At 51.1% G+C, this 13,169-nt stretch overlaps 1 protein-coding gene across 1 annotated transcript in view; it reads left to right on the top strand.

The window, feature by feature from the left end:
- Window positions 1–4,092: 4,092 nt before the first annotated feature.
- Window positions 4,093–13,169, top strand: part of Gpr137b (G protein-coupled receptor 137B) — a 38,490-nt gene continuing 29,413 nt past the window's right edge. Inside the window, exon 1 of the mRNA XM_075970211.1 lies at window positions 4,093–4,580. Within this exon, the coding sequence (XP_075826326.1) occupies window positions 4,212–4,580 (369 nt within the window). The 5' untranslated portion in view covers window positions 4,093–4,211. The remainder of the gene's footprint in view (window positions 4,581–13,169) is intronic.

Below are 13,169 nucleotides of genomic sequence, written 5' to 3' on the forward strand. Positions count from 1 at the left end.
CTGTGATGGTTGTGATGACTGTGATGACTGTGATGACTGTGATGGCTGTGATGACTGTGATGACTGTGATGACTGTGGTGACTGTGATGACTGTGATGGCTGTGATGACTGTGATGACTGTGATGGCTGTGATGACTGTGATGACTGTGGTGACTGTGATGACCGTGATGACTGTGATGACTGTGGTGACTGTGGTGACTGTGATGACTGTGATGACTGTGGTGACTGTGGTGACTGTGGTGACTGTGATGACTGTGATGGCTGTGATGACTGATGACTGTGATGACTGTGATGACTGTGATGACTGTGATGACTGTGATGACTGTGATGACTGTGGTGACTGTGGTGACTGTGATGACTGATGACTGTGATGACTGTGATGACTGTGGTGGCTGTGATGACTGTGATGGCTGTGGTGACTGTGATGACTGTGATGGCTGTGATGACTGTGATGACTGTGATGACTGTGGTGACTGTGGTGACTGTGATGACTGATGACTGTGATGACTGTGATGACTGTGGTGGCTGTGGTGGCTGTGATGGCTGCGATGGCTGTGACAACTGTGGTGACTATGATGGTTGTAATGGCTGTAATTATGATCGTGGGATATGCTGGTGATGACTTTGTTGACTTTGAAGGCTATGGTGATGGCATTGACTGTGGTTTGAGTACTGCTATGATGATTGCAGTGGTGACTAAGATGAGGGTGAAGGCTGTGATGACCGTGAAGGCTATGATGATGGTAATGGTTAGGATGACAGTATGGATTGTGGTGATGGTAATGACTATGATGACAATCATTACTATGGTGACCATTTTGCTCTGATGCTAGTGATGATTAAGGGTTGTGTTTATGTCATGAGTGAAAGGAGGTGAATGGATGGCATCCAGCCGTGGAAATGTGACCTCCCTCTAGTGGCACACCCAAGGGCAAACACTCACAAGCTAAGACCCTCATGTGGATTCCCCCTGATAAGGGACCTGATAGAGAGAAAGGGAGGACGGTAGCTGTGGCTCAAAGTTAGAGCACTTTCCTAGTACTCACCACACCTTGGGTTTTATTCACAACACATAAAATAAAATAAAAAAGAAATGGAGATTATACAGTGTACCTCAAAGTGAGGAGTCACTAACACCATCCCTACCTTTAAGACCATCTGCATAACAAGGACTCAAACTTCTACTTTATTTTTTCCTTGCCATGTCATAGGTAAGTTTCTCTCTGTTTGATGTAAGCATACTTTTCCACTTGTTTTTTTTTCTACTTTTTTTTTTAAACAGGCCAGCTAGTGATAGACATCTTAGTACTTAATAAAAACAACCATTTGGTTAGTTACTTTTCTAGGTGCTGTGAAAAAAATACCCGATGAAAACAATTTAAAGAGGGGTTTGCCTGGACCCACAGTTTGAGGATACAGACTACCAAGTTGGAGAAGGCACGGTAGAAGGAATGTGAAATGTTTGATCACACTGTATCTATAGTCCAGGAGTAGAAATAGATTAATGCTGATGTTCAGCCTGCTTTCTTCCTTTTACACAGCCTATGCCTCCAGCTCATAGAATGGTGCCATTCATGTTTAGGATGAGTCTTTCCAACCCAGTTTACTCAATCCAGTACCTTCTTCACAGACACGCCCAGAAGTATGTTGCCTAGGTAACTGGGGATCCTGTCCAGTCAACAGCCAATATTAAGCGTCACCCTATGCCTAGCTATTGTTGACATCCTTTTGAACATGTGGTGCAGATGGATTGTTCTCTCTCAGTTCATTCTCCCTTCATCCAGAATATCGAAAGTATGACTTTCAGAACTTTAGAGCACCGTATAGAATGAACACTATCTCTCAGCCTCTTCTTGCAGCTCGCCTACTATGGCAATCCAATTCTACCAAGCAGAAATCAGATGCATGTACATAATTTCTGGGATGGCTCCATAAACCAGAGGGGTCAAATGCTCGTCAGTCCTCTCTTCTTTCTGATGCCTGCATGGCTGGGGCCACAATCGTTGGAGAGCAAGCAGCCACCTTGGATCAAGAGGTAGTCTGCACAGTGCAGGACAAATGTTAAAGGTTGTTTTTTAAGGACAAATTATGTTCCTTCAGTATAATAAAAGAGAGGGTTGTTTTTACAGTGGGCCGAGGGAGCCGATGGTAATCAAGACAATGTTTCTATCACTAGGAAACTTACGCAGATATCACTATGACTGATAATCAGGCAGGGGTGTTCTGGAAAGACACAGAGCATTTAGCCTAGATGACCGGCACGTGGTAGATGTTGTTGTCTACTCGATGCATTGGTGCTTCAGGAGGTAGAGGCAGGGCGGTTTTGAGCTCAAAGCCCAGTGAGTTCCAGGATAGCCTGAGCTACAAATCGAGACCTTGTCTTGAAGACAGTTTCTGGAGGAAATGTTCCATACAGATAGGTGAAACGATTGGGCCAGAGATTGAGGAAGGCATGAAAGCGTTGTCTTGTCTTGCCCAGGCTGTTGGCAGGTGTTGGTACTGTTTACCCTTCCTCGGGAGTTCAGTAAGCGAGAGGCTATCGGTCCTGAGAAGGTGCGTGTGCAGTTAAGGAGCCTCAAGCTTGAGAATGACAGGCAGGTGTGATCTTTAGAAAGCTAGATGCAGCTGTGCTGTGCAGAACCCACTGGAGTGAATCAAATCAGAAGCAGGCAGACCAGCTGGGTACCTACCGGGGAAGATTAGAATCAGATAAGGCACACTGACCTTGTTTAGTTGGAAGCGTGTGTGTAAATCGCAATTTTGAGGAAAAGCCAGCTTCATGTTATTTCTGGCTTTTTGAGCTAAAAGAACATACAATTGGGAATGAAATTGAATATTGGTCAAACATGAGAAAGGGAACCAGGAGAGACGGAGCTGTCTCTTGGAAAATCTGCTCTTTCCTTCTGCTTATTCTAATTGCTCACCTAGTTACGCCTGCACTCTTGTAACTTGGTTTCTTGAGAGCTCAGAAATCATCCACGCCCAACACTACCACTATAAAGTAGTGTGGCACAGGGTTGGGATAAACAGTCAACTTCACCTGAGACAGAGAACCTCTGAGCAGCAGCAGCTGAGAGGAAGGACAGGGTATCTGGGTGGATCCGATTGCGCTAGTCTCACCTAGTCCTTGCTGCGCCTCTGCGCTGACAAGAGCGCAGCCGCACTAGGGCGTGCAGTTAGGTGTTTCGGGAGAACACTGTGCAGCTAGGACTAAAAGCAGTAGCTACCAGCACAGACCGGCGAGAAAGTCCAGCCTTTTGACCATTTACATTTAGACTTCAGCAGCGTCGCAGAAGCTGGCCAGTTCGAGGTCACAATTTTATTTTTAAAGGCGGGTGACCGCGTGGGTGCACGGGAGAAGGAACTTGCAAAGTGGTTTGGTTTTTAAATAAAAGAGTGAACTGCAAAACCAGGCATCAGCAGAAAACGCGAGGTCAAGAGAGCAGACACGCCCCCAAGACACACCTCCAACGAAACAGCAGGGCTGGACTCCCACGTCTGGAGAGCTCAAACTCGTGGTGGGGTCAGTGGCGTGTAGTTTGTGTGTGAGAGAGCAGATGCTCAGGTCGGGGACACAGATTTCCTTCGTTACCAGAAGGCACGGGAAGTCAAAGAGATGCACGGATCAGGGGTGCGTGCTATAAGGGGGCGCACGGCGCACAGTGCGGGGGCAAGCGGATGCTCTTTAGCGCCATCGATGGGATTGGGGGAACACACGGATCCCAGTTATGGATGTTCCCTAGTCCCATCCCCAGACCCAGCCACGGGATAATGGGGAGCACACGGGTCGGGGGCACAGATTTTTCTCTAACCCCAGGGTTGGGGTCCTGAGAGGCGTGTGAACCCAAATTAGGAGGCGTAGTGCACCCGCGTACGGATCACCCCTAGTCTTGGCCGTTGGTGAGCACAGTCACAAGGGTACTTGGCACGCGAATACCGACCCGGCTTCAGCTCTCAGGCCGCTGTCCCCGGGACGCGCGCACCAGGGGCGCGCGGGACCGGGATGGGCGGGCCGGGTGCGGGCGCGCGCTCCTGGGGGCGCGGCGCTGCCAATCGCAGACAAAGGCCGCCCAGCAGATCATGTGGTGCGGCGGGAGGAAGTGCGGCTTGTTTTCCCGGCTGGGCTCTGGAGCGGCGGGTGCGGCGCGATGCACGGGTACCAGGGAGCGGACGGCTGCGAGCCCCGATGAAGCCCGAGCGGCCCCAGCCCGATGGAGGCGCCTCCGTGGGAGCCGGTGCGCAACGACTCGCTACCACCCACGCTGAGCCCGGCCGTGCCGCCCTATGTGAAGCTTGGCCTGACTGCGGTCTACACCGCCTTCTACGCTCTCCTCTTCGTGTTCATCTACGTGCAGCTCTGGCTGGTGCTGCGCTACCGCCACAAACGACTCAGCTACCAGAGCGTCTTCCTCTTCCTCTGCCTCTTCTGGGCCTCGCTGCGTACTGTGCTCTTCTCCTTTTACTTCCGAGACTTCGTGGCGGCCAACTCGTTCAGCCCTTTCGTCTTCTGGCTGCTCTACTGCTTCCCCGTGTGTCTGCAGTTCTTCACCCTCACGCTTATGAACTTATACTTCACCCAGGTGAGTCCCGAGAGAGTCGCTCATCTGCTGGGGTCGTCTTCCATCCTTCAGGCGGGGACAGGTGGAGAGGGTGGTGGCTTGGCGCGGGTCCTGGGACCATCCTATCGTCAGACCTTACTTGCAGGTGACCCCACTCTATTCTGAAAGTAGGGAGGACTCACCGGGTACTGGGAGTCTTCCGTGCACATCGTATTCGGTGCTGATGCAAGGGGTGCCTGAACTCTAGTTTCCCTTGTCTCCCTTGCTCGTCTTTAGACACCCCTTAGTCTGGTAGGCCATTTGAGTCTTGACCCCACTTTGGGGCCAGACACGGCCTATTGGAAGTAATGGTGGGGCGGGCTTGGTTTTGATGAGATGTTTTGAACCTTTGGGATTAGGAGCCCTGCTGTACTGTGAATTAGTAACTCATTCCACAGGATTGCTTCACCAGGGCCGTCTGGTGGCACGCCCAGCTCCCCAGCTGCAGGAGGTTTTTGGCTTGCTGTCTGAGCTCAGCGGAGAAGCCCCAAGAAATAAGTCATAAATTGAACCTGGGCTCTTTTTACAGGCTCACCAGCTTCGTTTTATGAGACCTGGAGATAATAAGCTAAAGGATTGCATGAGGGCTCCTGTGGCTGTGTCTTTACTTAGTGAAAACACAGTGATTGCAGGAGGCTTTACAAATACCAAGCCAAGTACTTCTCCAAGGTTTTAATGACACTGCAGCGTTATCCTTGCCTTCTCCAGTTCCCTTTAGCTTTCCAGGCACTAAAATGCCCATTTTCACAAAGGCCCTGTCCAGGGGGCAAGCTCTGTGTCACCTGGTGGGAGTGATTTAAGTATCTTCTTCGTGGCAGAGGCCCGTGCAAGCAGGCATTCTGTGCCTTTGAACAGTTGCTCTGTTTTCAAAATGTTTTGATGAAAAGAAACGTGTGCTTTTTGGGGTGCAGGTCAGGGGTGCAATGAATAAGGGGTCTGACTAGCCGGGGCAGAGTTGTCCTGGTATCGTAGAAACTGCTGACTGAAAATATGGAAGAAATAGTTTTGCCTAACAAATACCAGATGTGTTGGTGCACACTTGAAATCCTGGTACTTGTTGAATGGAGGCAGTTGGGTCAGGGGTTCTAGGCCAGCCTCAGCTACATAGTAAGTTTGGGGCCACCCTGAAGTGTCCGAGCCCTTGTAGGGAGTCTGAAGGAAACTAAAGGGGAGAGAAGGAAAGATACCGGACATGTCAGGTTTGGTGGTTCGTACCTGTAATCTTAGAACCTGGGTAACTAAGCCAGGAAGATTGCTGTGAGTTCTAGCTTAGCCCGAGCAACAGATGAGACCCTGCTTCCCCTCCTCCAGTCAGATGGAATATTTAACGGAGTATGTATGTTTATATAGTGCTATTTAATTATATATATATATATATATATATATATGGTCTCTGCTTGGAGCCTTCTTTTTTTTTAAAAAAAATTTATTTATTATGTATACAATGGTCTGCCTGCATGTGTCCCTGTAGACAGAAGTTGGCACCAGATCTTATTACCGGTGGTTGTGAGCCACCATATGATTGCTAGGAATTGAACTCAGGACCTCTGGAAGAGCAGTCAGTGCTCTTAACCACTGAACCATCTCTCCAGCCCCTTGAAGCCTTCTTAGTGGTCCTGTGGGTCAGCATATTTTCTAGTCCAGGAGTAATGGGTGTGGCTCTTCTGGTGCTGCCTTTAAACTCTAGAACCAGTCCAGGCCATGGCTTCATGACACACAGGTTTTGTAATTGAGTAGAAATGGGTGGTTCCTGCAAGATGCAAATGGGATGTAAGGCAGTGTCATTTGGAAAACCGTGTCTCAGATGGAGATCTTATCTCTGGTCCCTTCTGAGTGTGCTGCCCTGTCTCTCCGGCAGTCACATGCCAAGCCTGCTCTTAGAGCCAGATTAGGGCCCGGCTGGTGCATTTTCTGCACCATCTGCTGGTTGTTGAGTAAATGCTGAGCAAGAGGAAAAGTGACCAGGCAGACAGAGCCACTTGTCAGGGGGCTCCAAGTCACCATCCTTGTTTTCTTTATGTCCCCCAGGTGGGAGGACACAGTAGCAAGGGGGCGTTTGTCTGAGGGCTCAGGGTAGGAGAAGACAGCACCACAGTGAGGACGTTCCTAGCTTCCTGACAAGAATTCTGGTCCTTCTGGAGAGTTAGGAAGCTGACTCTTGGACTCCAGCCTGCTTTGCCATCTCTTGTTCTCTGACATGGGTTCTCAGTCACTAGAAGTGCCTGGAATGTGGCTCTCCAAGGATCCCCGTGCTTGAGCTCATTTCAGACCACGTAAATCCAGCTGTGGGGGAGAAGTTGTGTGCTGGCTGGGCCCAGTGTGCGGGTCTGTGGTCTCAGCTCTTCAGAGGTGGAGACAGGAGGATTACTGAAAGTTCAAGGCCAGGGTAGACTACAGAATGAGACTTATCTCAGTCTGCCTAAAAATAGTCAAATCCAGTTGAGGCGATAAGGTCTGTACACACATACACACATACACACACACACACACACACACACACACACACACACACACACACACCGCATCATGACTTGAGGGGCTGGAAGACTTGCACAATGCGATGCCTTCATCCCCAGGGATGGGGGTCCTGAGGCAGGGGACTGGATAGAAGAGAGCTAGAAGGCCCAGGGGTTGGAAATGATCAAGAAAGGAGTCTGGGAGGTAGAGGGAGCTGCCTTCTGATTGTCACATCCTTAGGCCTGGCACGCTCATGTCACTTACAACCCATGAACTGTTCCTCCTCCCAAGACTCAGAAAGAGGCAGCATTACCACGAAGTCAGCGTCCTGTGTGGAGTGCCCCCACCCCTGGAATGCCCCGCGGTATTTTTGTTTTACACAAAGAGCGGTTTGGAGAAGGGCGTGTCTGCTCTCAGCCTGTTGCTGCCCTATGAGGAGCAATACCTTGCCTGGTAGCTCAACCTGTCTGCCCTGGTCCTGTTCTCACTCTGCCCCTGTGGGTGACTGCTTTGCGAGGTGGGTCTCTGCTTCATTCCGGCCCACTTTCTGCTTCTTTTGAATGAAGCCTTAGTGGTGGTAGGATCCCCTGCACTGCTTAGTCACACAGACGTTGGGCTGGCGGTCGGATCCCCCATCTGGGCCCTTTTGCCTTGCCGGACAGAAATGTACCCCCATCCTGCGCGCATGCGCAGAAAACTGAGCCAGGCGCTAGACCCTGGCAGGGTGAGCTCTTCCAGAACTCTCTTAGAAGTCCACTTTCCGTTGCTATTTATACCCATTGGGCCCACCCAGTCTCAGATCAATGGGTGCCTGTTGAGGCTACTCAGGGACTCTGAGGAAGGGGCTCTCATGCCAGTGGGCTCGTGAGACTCTCCGTCTCAGCCACACCTTCTGAGGTAGCCAGGAAGATGGAGGCTGGCTTGGCCTGCTAACCGGAGTGTGTGTGCTATCCCTAAATGTCTGAACTCTATTCGGATAGACCTGTTGTTCCCAGTGATGGGTCCTTGCACCAGCTCCAGGGGCCGGCTGAGGTACACACAGCTTGCGGGGGTGCGGGGGTGGGGCAGACATGCGCGGAAGCCTTGGACCCAGAGTCTGACGAGCTCCACATCAGATCACGCTTTTAATGGTTAGGGCCTGATAAGACTGTGACCATGAAAGTCCCTGTGTGGGGGCATTGTGTTGTCCCCCTCCCTGGGCTATAGGGCAGATGGTCCAAAGTAAAAGGTCTCTCAGCTTCTGCACGGGGCAGGTCTATCTGTAGAGCAGAGGGTCATGAGGTGGTTGGGGCTCTGCTTGCTTTGTGTCCCAGACACCTTCCTAGGAATTTCCAGTCCAGGACTCCAATTTTGGAGGCTCCTGGGGTTGGTTGGATGAAAGGGTACAGGCTTCTCTTGGACCCTCTGTGGTCTGAGGAGAGGAATGGAGGAGTGAGCTCTCTGTGGGGAGAGGTGGCTTGGCGAGTGGACATTGACTTGGGAAGTAGGAGCCACCAGAAAATGGAGTCTGTAGACTATGTCACCATGCCACCAGGAGAACGGGGTAGTGGATTTTGGACAGAGTGCGTTCTTACTGTGACTTGTAGCAGTCAGTTCAGTCAGAATTTATCTGTCAAGTACTTGTTGTGTGTCAGGCCTCTGGGAGCTGGGAGGGAGAAGCTTCTAGGCCTCTTGGTGATTATGAAATGGTCTAAAGCTTGGGAAACAGACAAGACAGATCTTGCTGACTCCAGGTATCTCATGTCAGAGCTGGGACTATGCCTAGCCTGGGCTATGCACCCCACATGGTCCAGGTGCCTTGGCCCTTGTGCTCATACCCCAGGCTCTCGGTCAGCTAGAGCTGTGTGTATTTCTAGGTGTGCATTTGTGCGTCTGCCTGTGTGACCACAGGTGCAGAGGTTTTGCCCACCCTGTACTCAGTTGCGCCTGTGCTCTGCTTACCTGTCAGGGTCTGTGTGCATCTGTGAGAAGTTGTTTATGCATGCATGCTATGCATGCTTGTGTGTCTTTGTGTACAAATACTTGCATTTACATGTACCTGTGTCTCCGTGTGCCTGTATGTGAACCCTATGTGTGTCAGCACGCAAGTTTGTGTATATGCCTGTGTGGGGGCAGCTGTGTAGATCTGTGAAAACTCGCCCGTGTGCGCATGCTTGTCTTTGTCTTGTGTGTACACTTCTGTGCATGTCTGTATGTGAACACCTATGTCCCTATCAGTATACATGCTTATGTATGTTTTTGAGTACATGCTTGCTAAAAATGCTCGTGTGTTTCTCTAAATATGTTTGTGTGCTCCTCTGCATGTTTGCATGTGCTAGTGCTGGGATGCCAGTGTGTGTGTGTCAGTGTGCATGTCTGTCTGTGTTTGTCTGTGAGAGCCTGCACTCACTATCACTCCTCCTGTCCCCAGTACCTCCTGGGTAGAACCTTCTATTTGAGCAGGACAATTGCTGCCCCTTCAGCAATTTTTTTGTTTGCTTGTTTTGTTTTGAGACAGGATCTCCCCAGGTTGTCAAGGTTGGCCTTGAACAGGCAATATAGCCCAGGCAGGCCTTGAACTCTTGACCCAGGCTCCTGAGTAGCTGGGATGTCAAGTTTGGGTTACCAGATATGACTTTACCATCTTGTTTTCCTCTCTTTCCCCAAACTTCCTTTGCATGCTTGGCGCTCTGGGAACAGGAAGACAGCTCTGTAGCAGCGGTTCTAGTCCTCTGACCCCGGCTCTGTTCAGTGGTTCTAGTCCTCTGACTCCGGCTCTGTGTAGCAATGGTTCTAGTCCTCTGACCCCGGCTCTGTGTAGCAGTGGTTCCAGTCCTCTGACCTCGGCTCTGTGTAGCAGTGGTTCCAGTCCTCTGACCCCGGCTCTGTGTAGCAGTGGTTCCAGTCCTCTGACCCCGGCTCTGTGTAGCAGTGGTTCCAGTCCTCTGACCCCGGCTCTGTGTAGCAGTGGTTCCAGTCCTCTGACCTCGGCTCTGTGTAGCAGTGGTTCCAGTCCTCTGACCCCGGCTCTGTGTAGCAGTGGTTCCAGTCCTCTGACCTCAGCCCCAGCAGAGGCTTGGCTGAGGAGACTGCACGGCAGTAGTTAGGAGCTCCCAGTGCTGGTCCCTTCCATCTCAGTCCCTGCCTTTGCATGGTCACACAAAGAGACATCAGGGCAGAGCCCTGTCCTAAGTTGGTGTCATTGTGTGAATGAGCTCAGTGACCCATACCAGGGTGCATCTGCCCGCCCTCACTATCCTCAGGCCCCATACCTGTCCCTAGCCTGTTAGATGTTCCTCCTGCTAGCTGCTCAGCACTGAGCCCAGCATGGGCAGGGAGCGTGCGAAGGGCTGAGCAGGCACGCAGTGCCTGTGCAACACTCTGCAGAACCTCCTCGCCAGGGTGTCTGGGGTTTGGGGAAGGTCCGATCTGTGTCCACTTCCTTCAGCCCTTCCTGGTCACCTTGGATTTCCTTGTGAGGAGGAAGCCCTGCCAATCTTGAACTCCAGGTAGCCAGGGCTCCTAAGACAGAAAAACAGCTGCACCAATGGCTGACTCAAGCAGCACCTATGGGGGCTTTGGGGGCTCAGAGATTCTAGTTCATTCTTCAGCTGAGATCTTTACCTGGGAGGGACGAGCGAAGCCTAGTAGTGTCTTCACCAAGATATCCAGTCCTCAGACTTCATGTGGAAGATGGGGAGAAAGGAAGGGGTGTCAGGTACTGGCCAGGACATCAGGCCTGTGAGCCACATGTGGCCTCTGTCACATAGCCCTCTCCTCCTTCCTTCTATTTTCAAATCATCCTTTATAAAGGTAAAAACCGTCCTTAGCACACAGATTTTAAAAATAGCCTTCGGGATGGACTTGGTCTGTGGACTGTAGTTCGCTAGCCCCGGGGTTAGGACAAACCTGTTTGTTTTCCTGGCTCTCACACCTCCTTTAGTTTGTGGGGTTTGTTGGAGCAAGTCCTGCAGGCAAGTCGCAAGCCTTGGCTTTGCTCAGGAGAGTATCACTCATTCAGCGCCCAAGTTTTTACTACCTCTTTCCCAGGAGGGCCACACTTCCAACATACAGACAGATCTTTGGGGGCAAATCATATCCAACCCGTGGCTTCCATTAAACAGTCACCCCTTCCTTCCTCTTCACGGCAGCCTCAGGCTGTCCTTTCTGTCTGGACATTACACATCATTACACAGCAGAGGAGTCATACAGCGTGTGACCCTCTTTGTCCAGCTTCTCACACTTAGTCTGTTACGTATTTGTTGTTCATTTCACAGTGCTGGGAATTGAACCGAGGGCCTCCCAGATGCCATAAATGTAATCCCTTTAAGCTATATCCTTAGTTCTCTTTACTTTTTATTTTGAGGCACTAAGTTGCCTGAGCTGTCTTGAACTCATTCTGTAGATCCAGGCAGGCTAACTTGTGTGTCATCTTCCCAAGTAGCTAGGATGACAGGCCTGTACCACTAGGCAAAACTGCCTTTCTACTTGGAACCAGCCATCCTTGGTGCCCTCCCTTGTTCCTGACACGATACGGACTTATCCCTCTCCTCCTGGTTGCTGTCCTTTAAAGTCCTACCCAGAAGCTGGGCCTGCTGGCCCAGGCCTATCAGTCCTGCCACACAAGAGACTGAGGCAGGAGGATCAATATTTTAAAGCCTACCTGGGCTGCAGAACGAGTTCAAGGCCAGCCCGGGCAGCTTGGAAAGTTGTTGTCTTCAAATAAAATAGAAAAGGAGGTTGGGGATATAGCTCAGTGGAATAGCACTTGCTTGGTATGCTTAAAGCCCCAAGTTCCATCCCGAGTGCGAGAGGTGGGGGAGAAAAAAGCCTCAGCCAGGCTGCTTCCTCTTCAGGAGTTCCCATAGCTATTCCTTCTTTGTAGAACACGAGGAACTCCATCCAACACCACATGACCCGCAAGGTCACGGGTTCCTGGGAAAGTCTATAAACCTCCGCATTTGCCTTATTTCCGAAGCAGAAGGCTACTCCGTGGGGGAAACCTGGGCATTTTTAGTGCTAACTTGTTTCGTAGCTTTTGCATAATTTACTTTCCAGGAAGGAATCCTGTGGTAAGATACAGTGTGTCGCTGCTGTGTGCTGACCAGATGACCCTTCTTTGTGGAGCCCTTGGGCTTGACTAACTAGTTCCGCCAGTCACTTGGTTAATCTCCTTTGGATCATGTGGCAGTTGAGGAGTCCCGGCTACTGGACTAAAGGTTCAGTGATCGTGGCTCACTGTGAGAATATGATCATAGCACTACAGCTCGGTCACTCCTGGGACTGAGAAGAGAGCTCGTGAGGGAGGCTGTCCTCGGATGTTAGTCTGTATGCCGAGGCAGGTGGACAGTGCTTCCCCGGTCTGCTTGGAACGGGCAGTAACAGGAGGGCAGGGCGGTGTGTAGCTCAGACTGAAGCAGTCCTTGAGTCAGCGAGGGCACCTCTGCCTCTTCTCTGGACATGAGGCATGTCTCCTTAGAATGAGGCTGCACTGATGGTCTTGGGTACCTGAGGACAGAGGGTACAGATATCTCTGGGACAGCACCCAGATGAACGTCTTTCCACCTCAGTTGTATGGCAGATGCTGAGCCCGTCTGAGCCTGGGACTGGGCTGACTCTGGATCCAGCTTGCAGCAGGACAAGAACAGGGAGAAGCATTTGGCGTGCCCTTGGGTTCAACTTGGAGAACTTTCCATAGGAGGGTAGCCTTGACCTCACTGTGTAGCCCACGCTGGCCTCAAACTCATCATCTTCCCACCTCAGACTCCTTAAGACTGGAATTACAGACATGTACCACCACGTCTAGCTTCTAGCTGCCCTTCTTAAGTGACGGGATGAGTTTGTCCTGGGGGACCATGCGTACAGTGTCGTCTCTATAGGCCCAGCTCTGTTGCCATGGACACGGGCTAGGTGTGGGGCTGCAGACCCTCTCTGGTCCCAAAGCTGTATCTCTCACCCGGAAGGAAAACTAACAAAGAATGCAGAAGCACTCTCACTTCACTGTCTTGCACTGCTGACCTCAACTGCAGATCCCCTAGGGCGACTCCGAATTCTCCTGGGAATCCTGTAGGAAGGGCCACACTCTGCATCTGATTTCAGGGACCCTGACCGTCTGTGGTCCTGCTCGGTGAAGTG

Source organism: Microtus pennsylvanicus, chromosome 4 (genome assembly GCF_037038515.1).
Source record: "Microtus pennsylvanicus isolate mMicPen1 chromosome 4, mMicPen1.hap1, whole genome shotgun sequence".
NCBI classification, from domain to species: Eukaryota; Metazoa; Chordata; class Mammalia; order Rodentia; family Cricetidae; genus Microtus; species Microtus pennsylvanicus.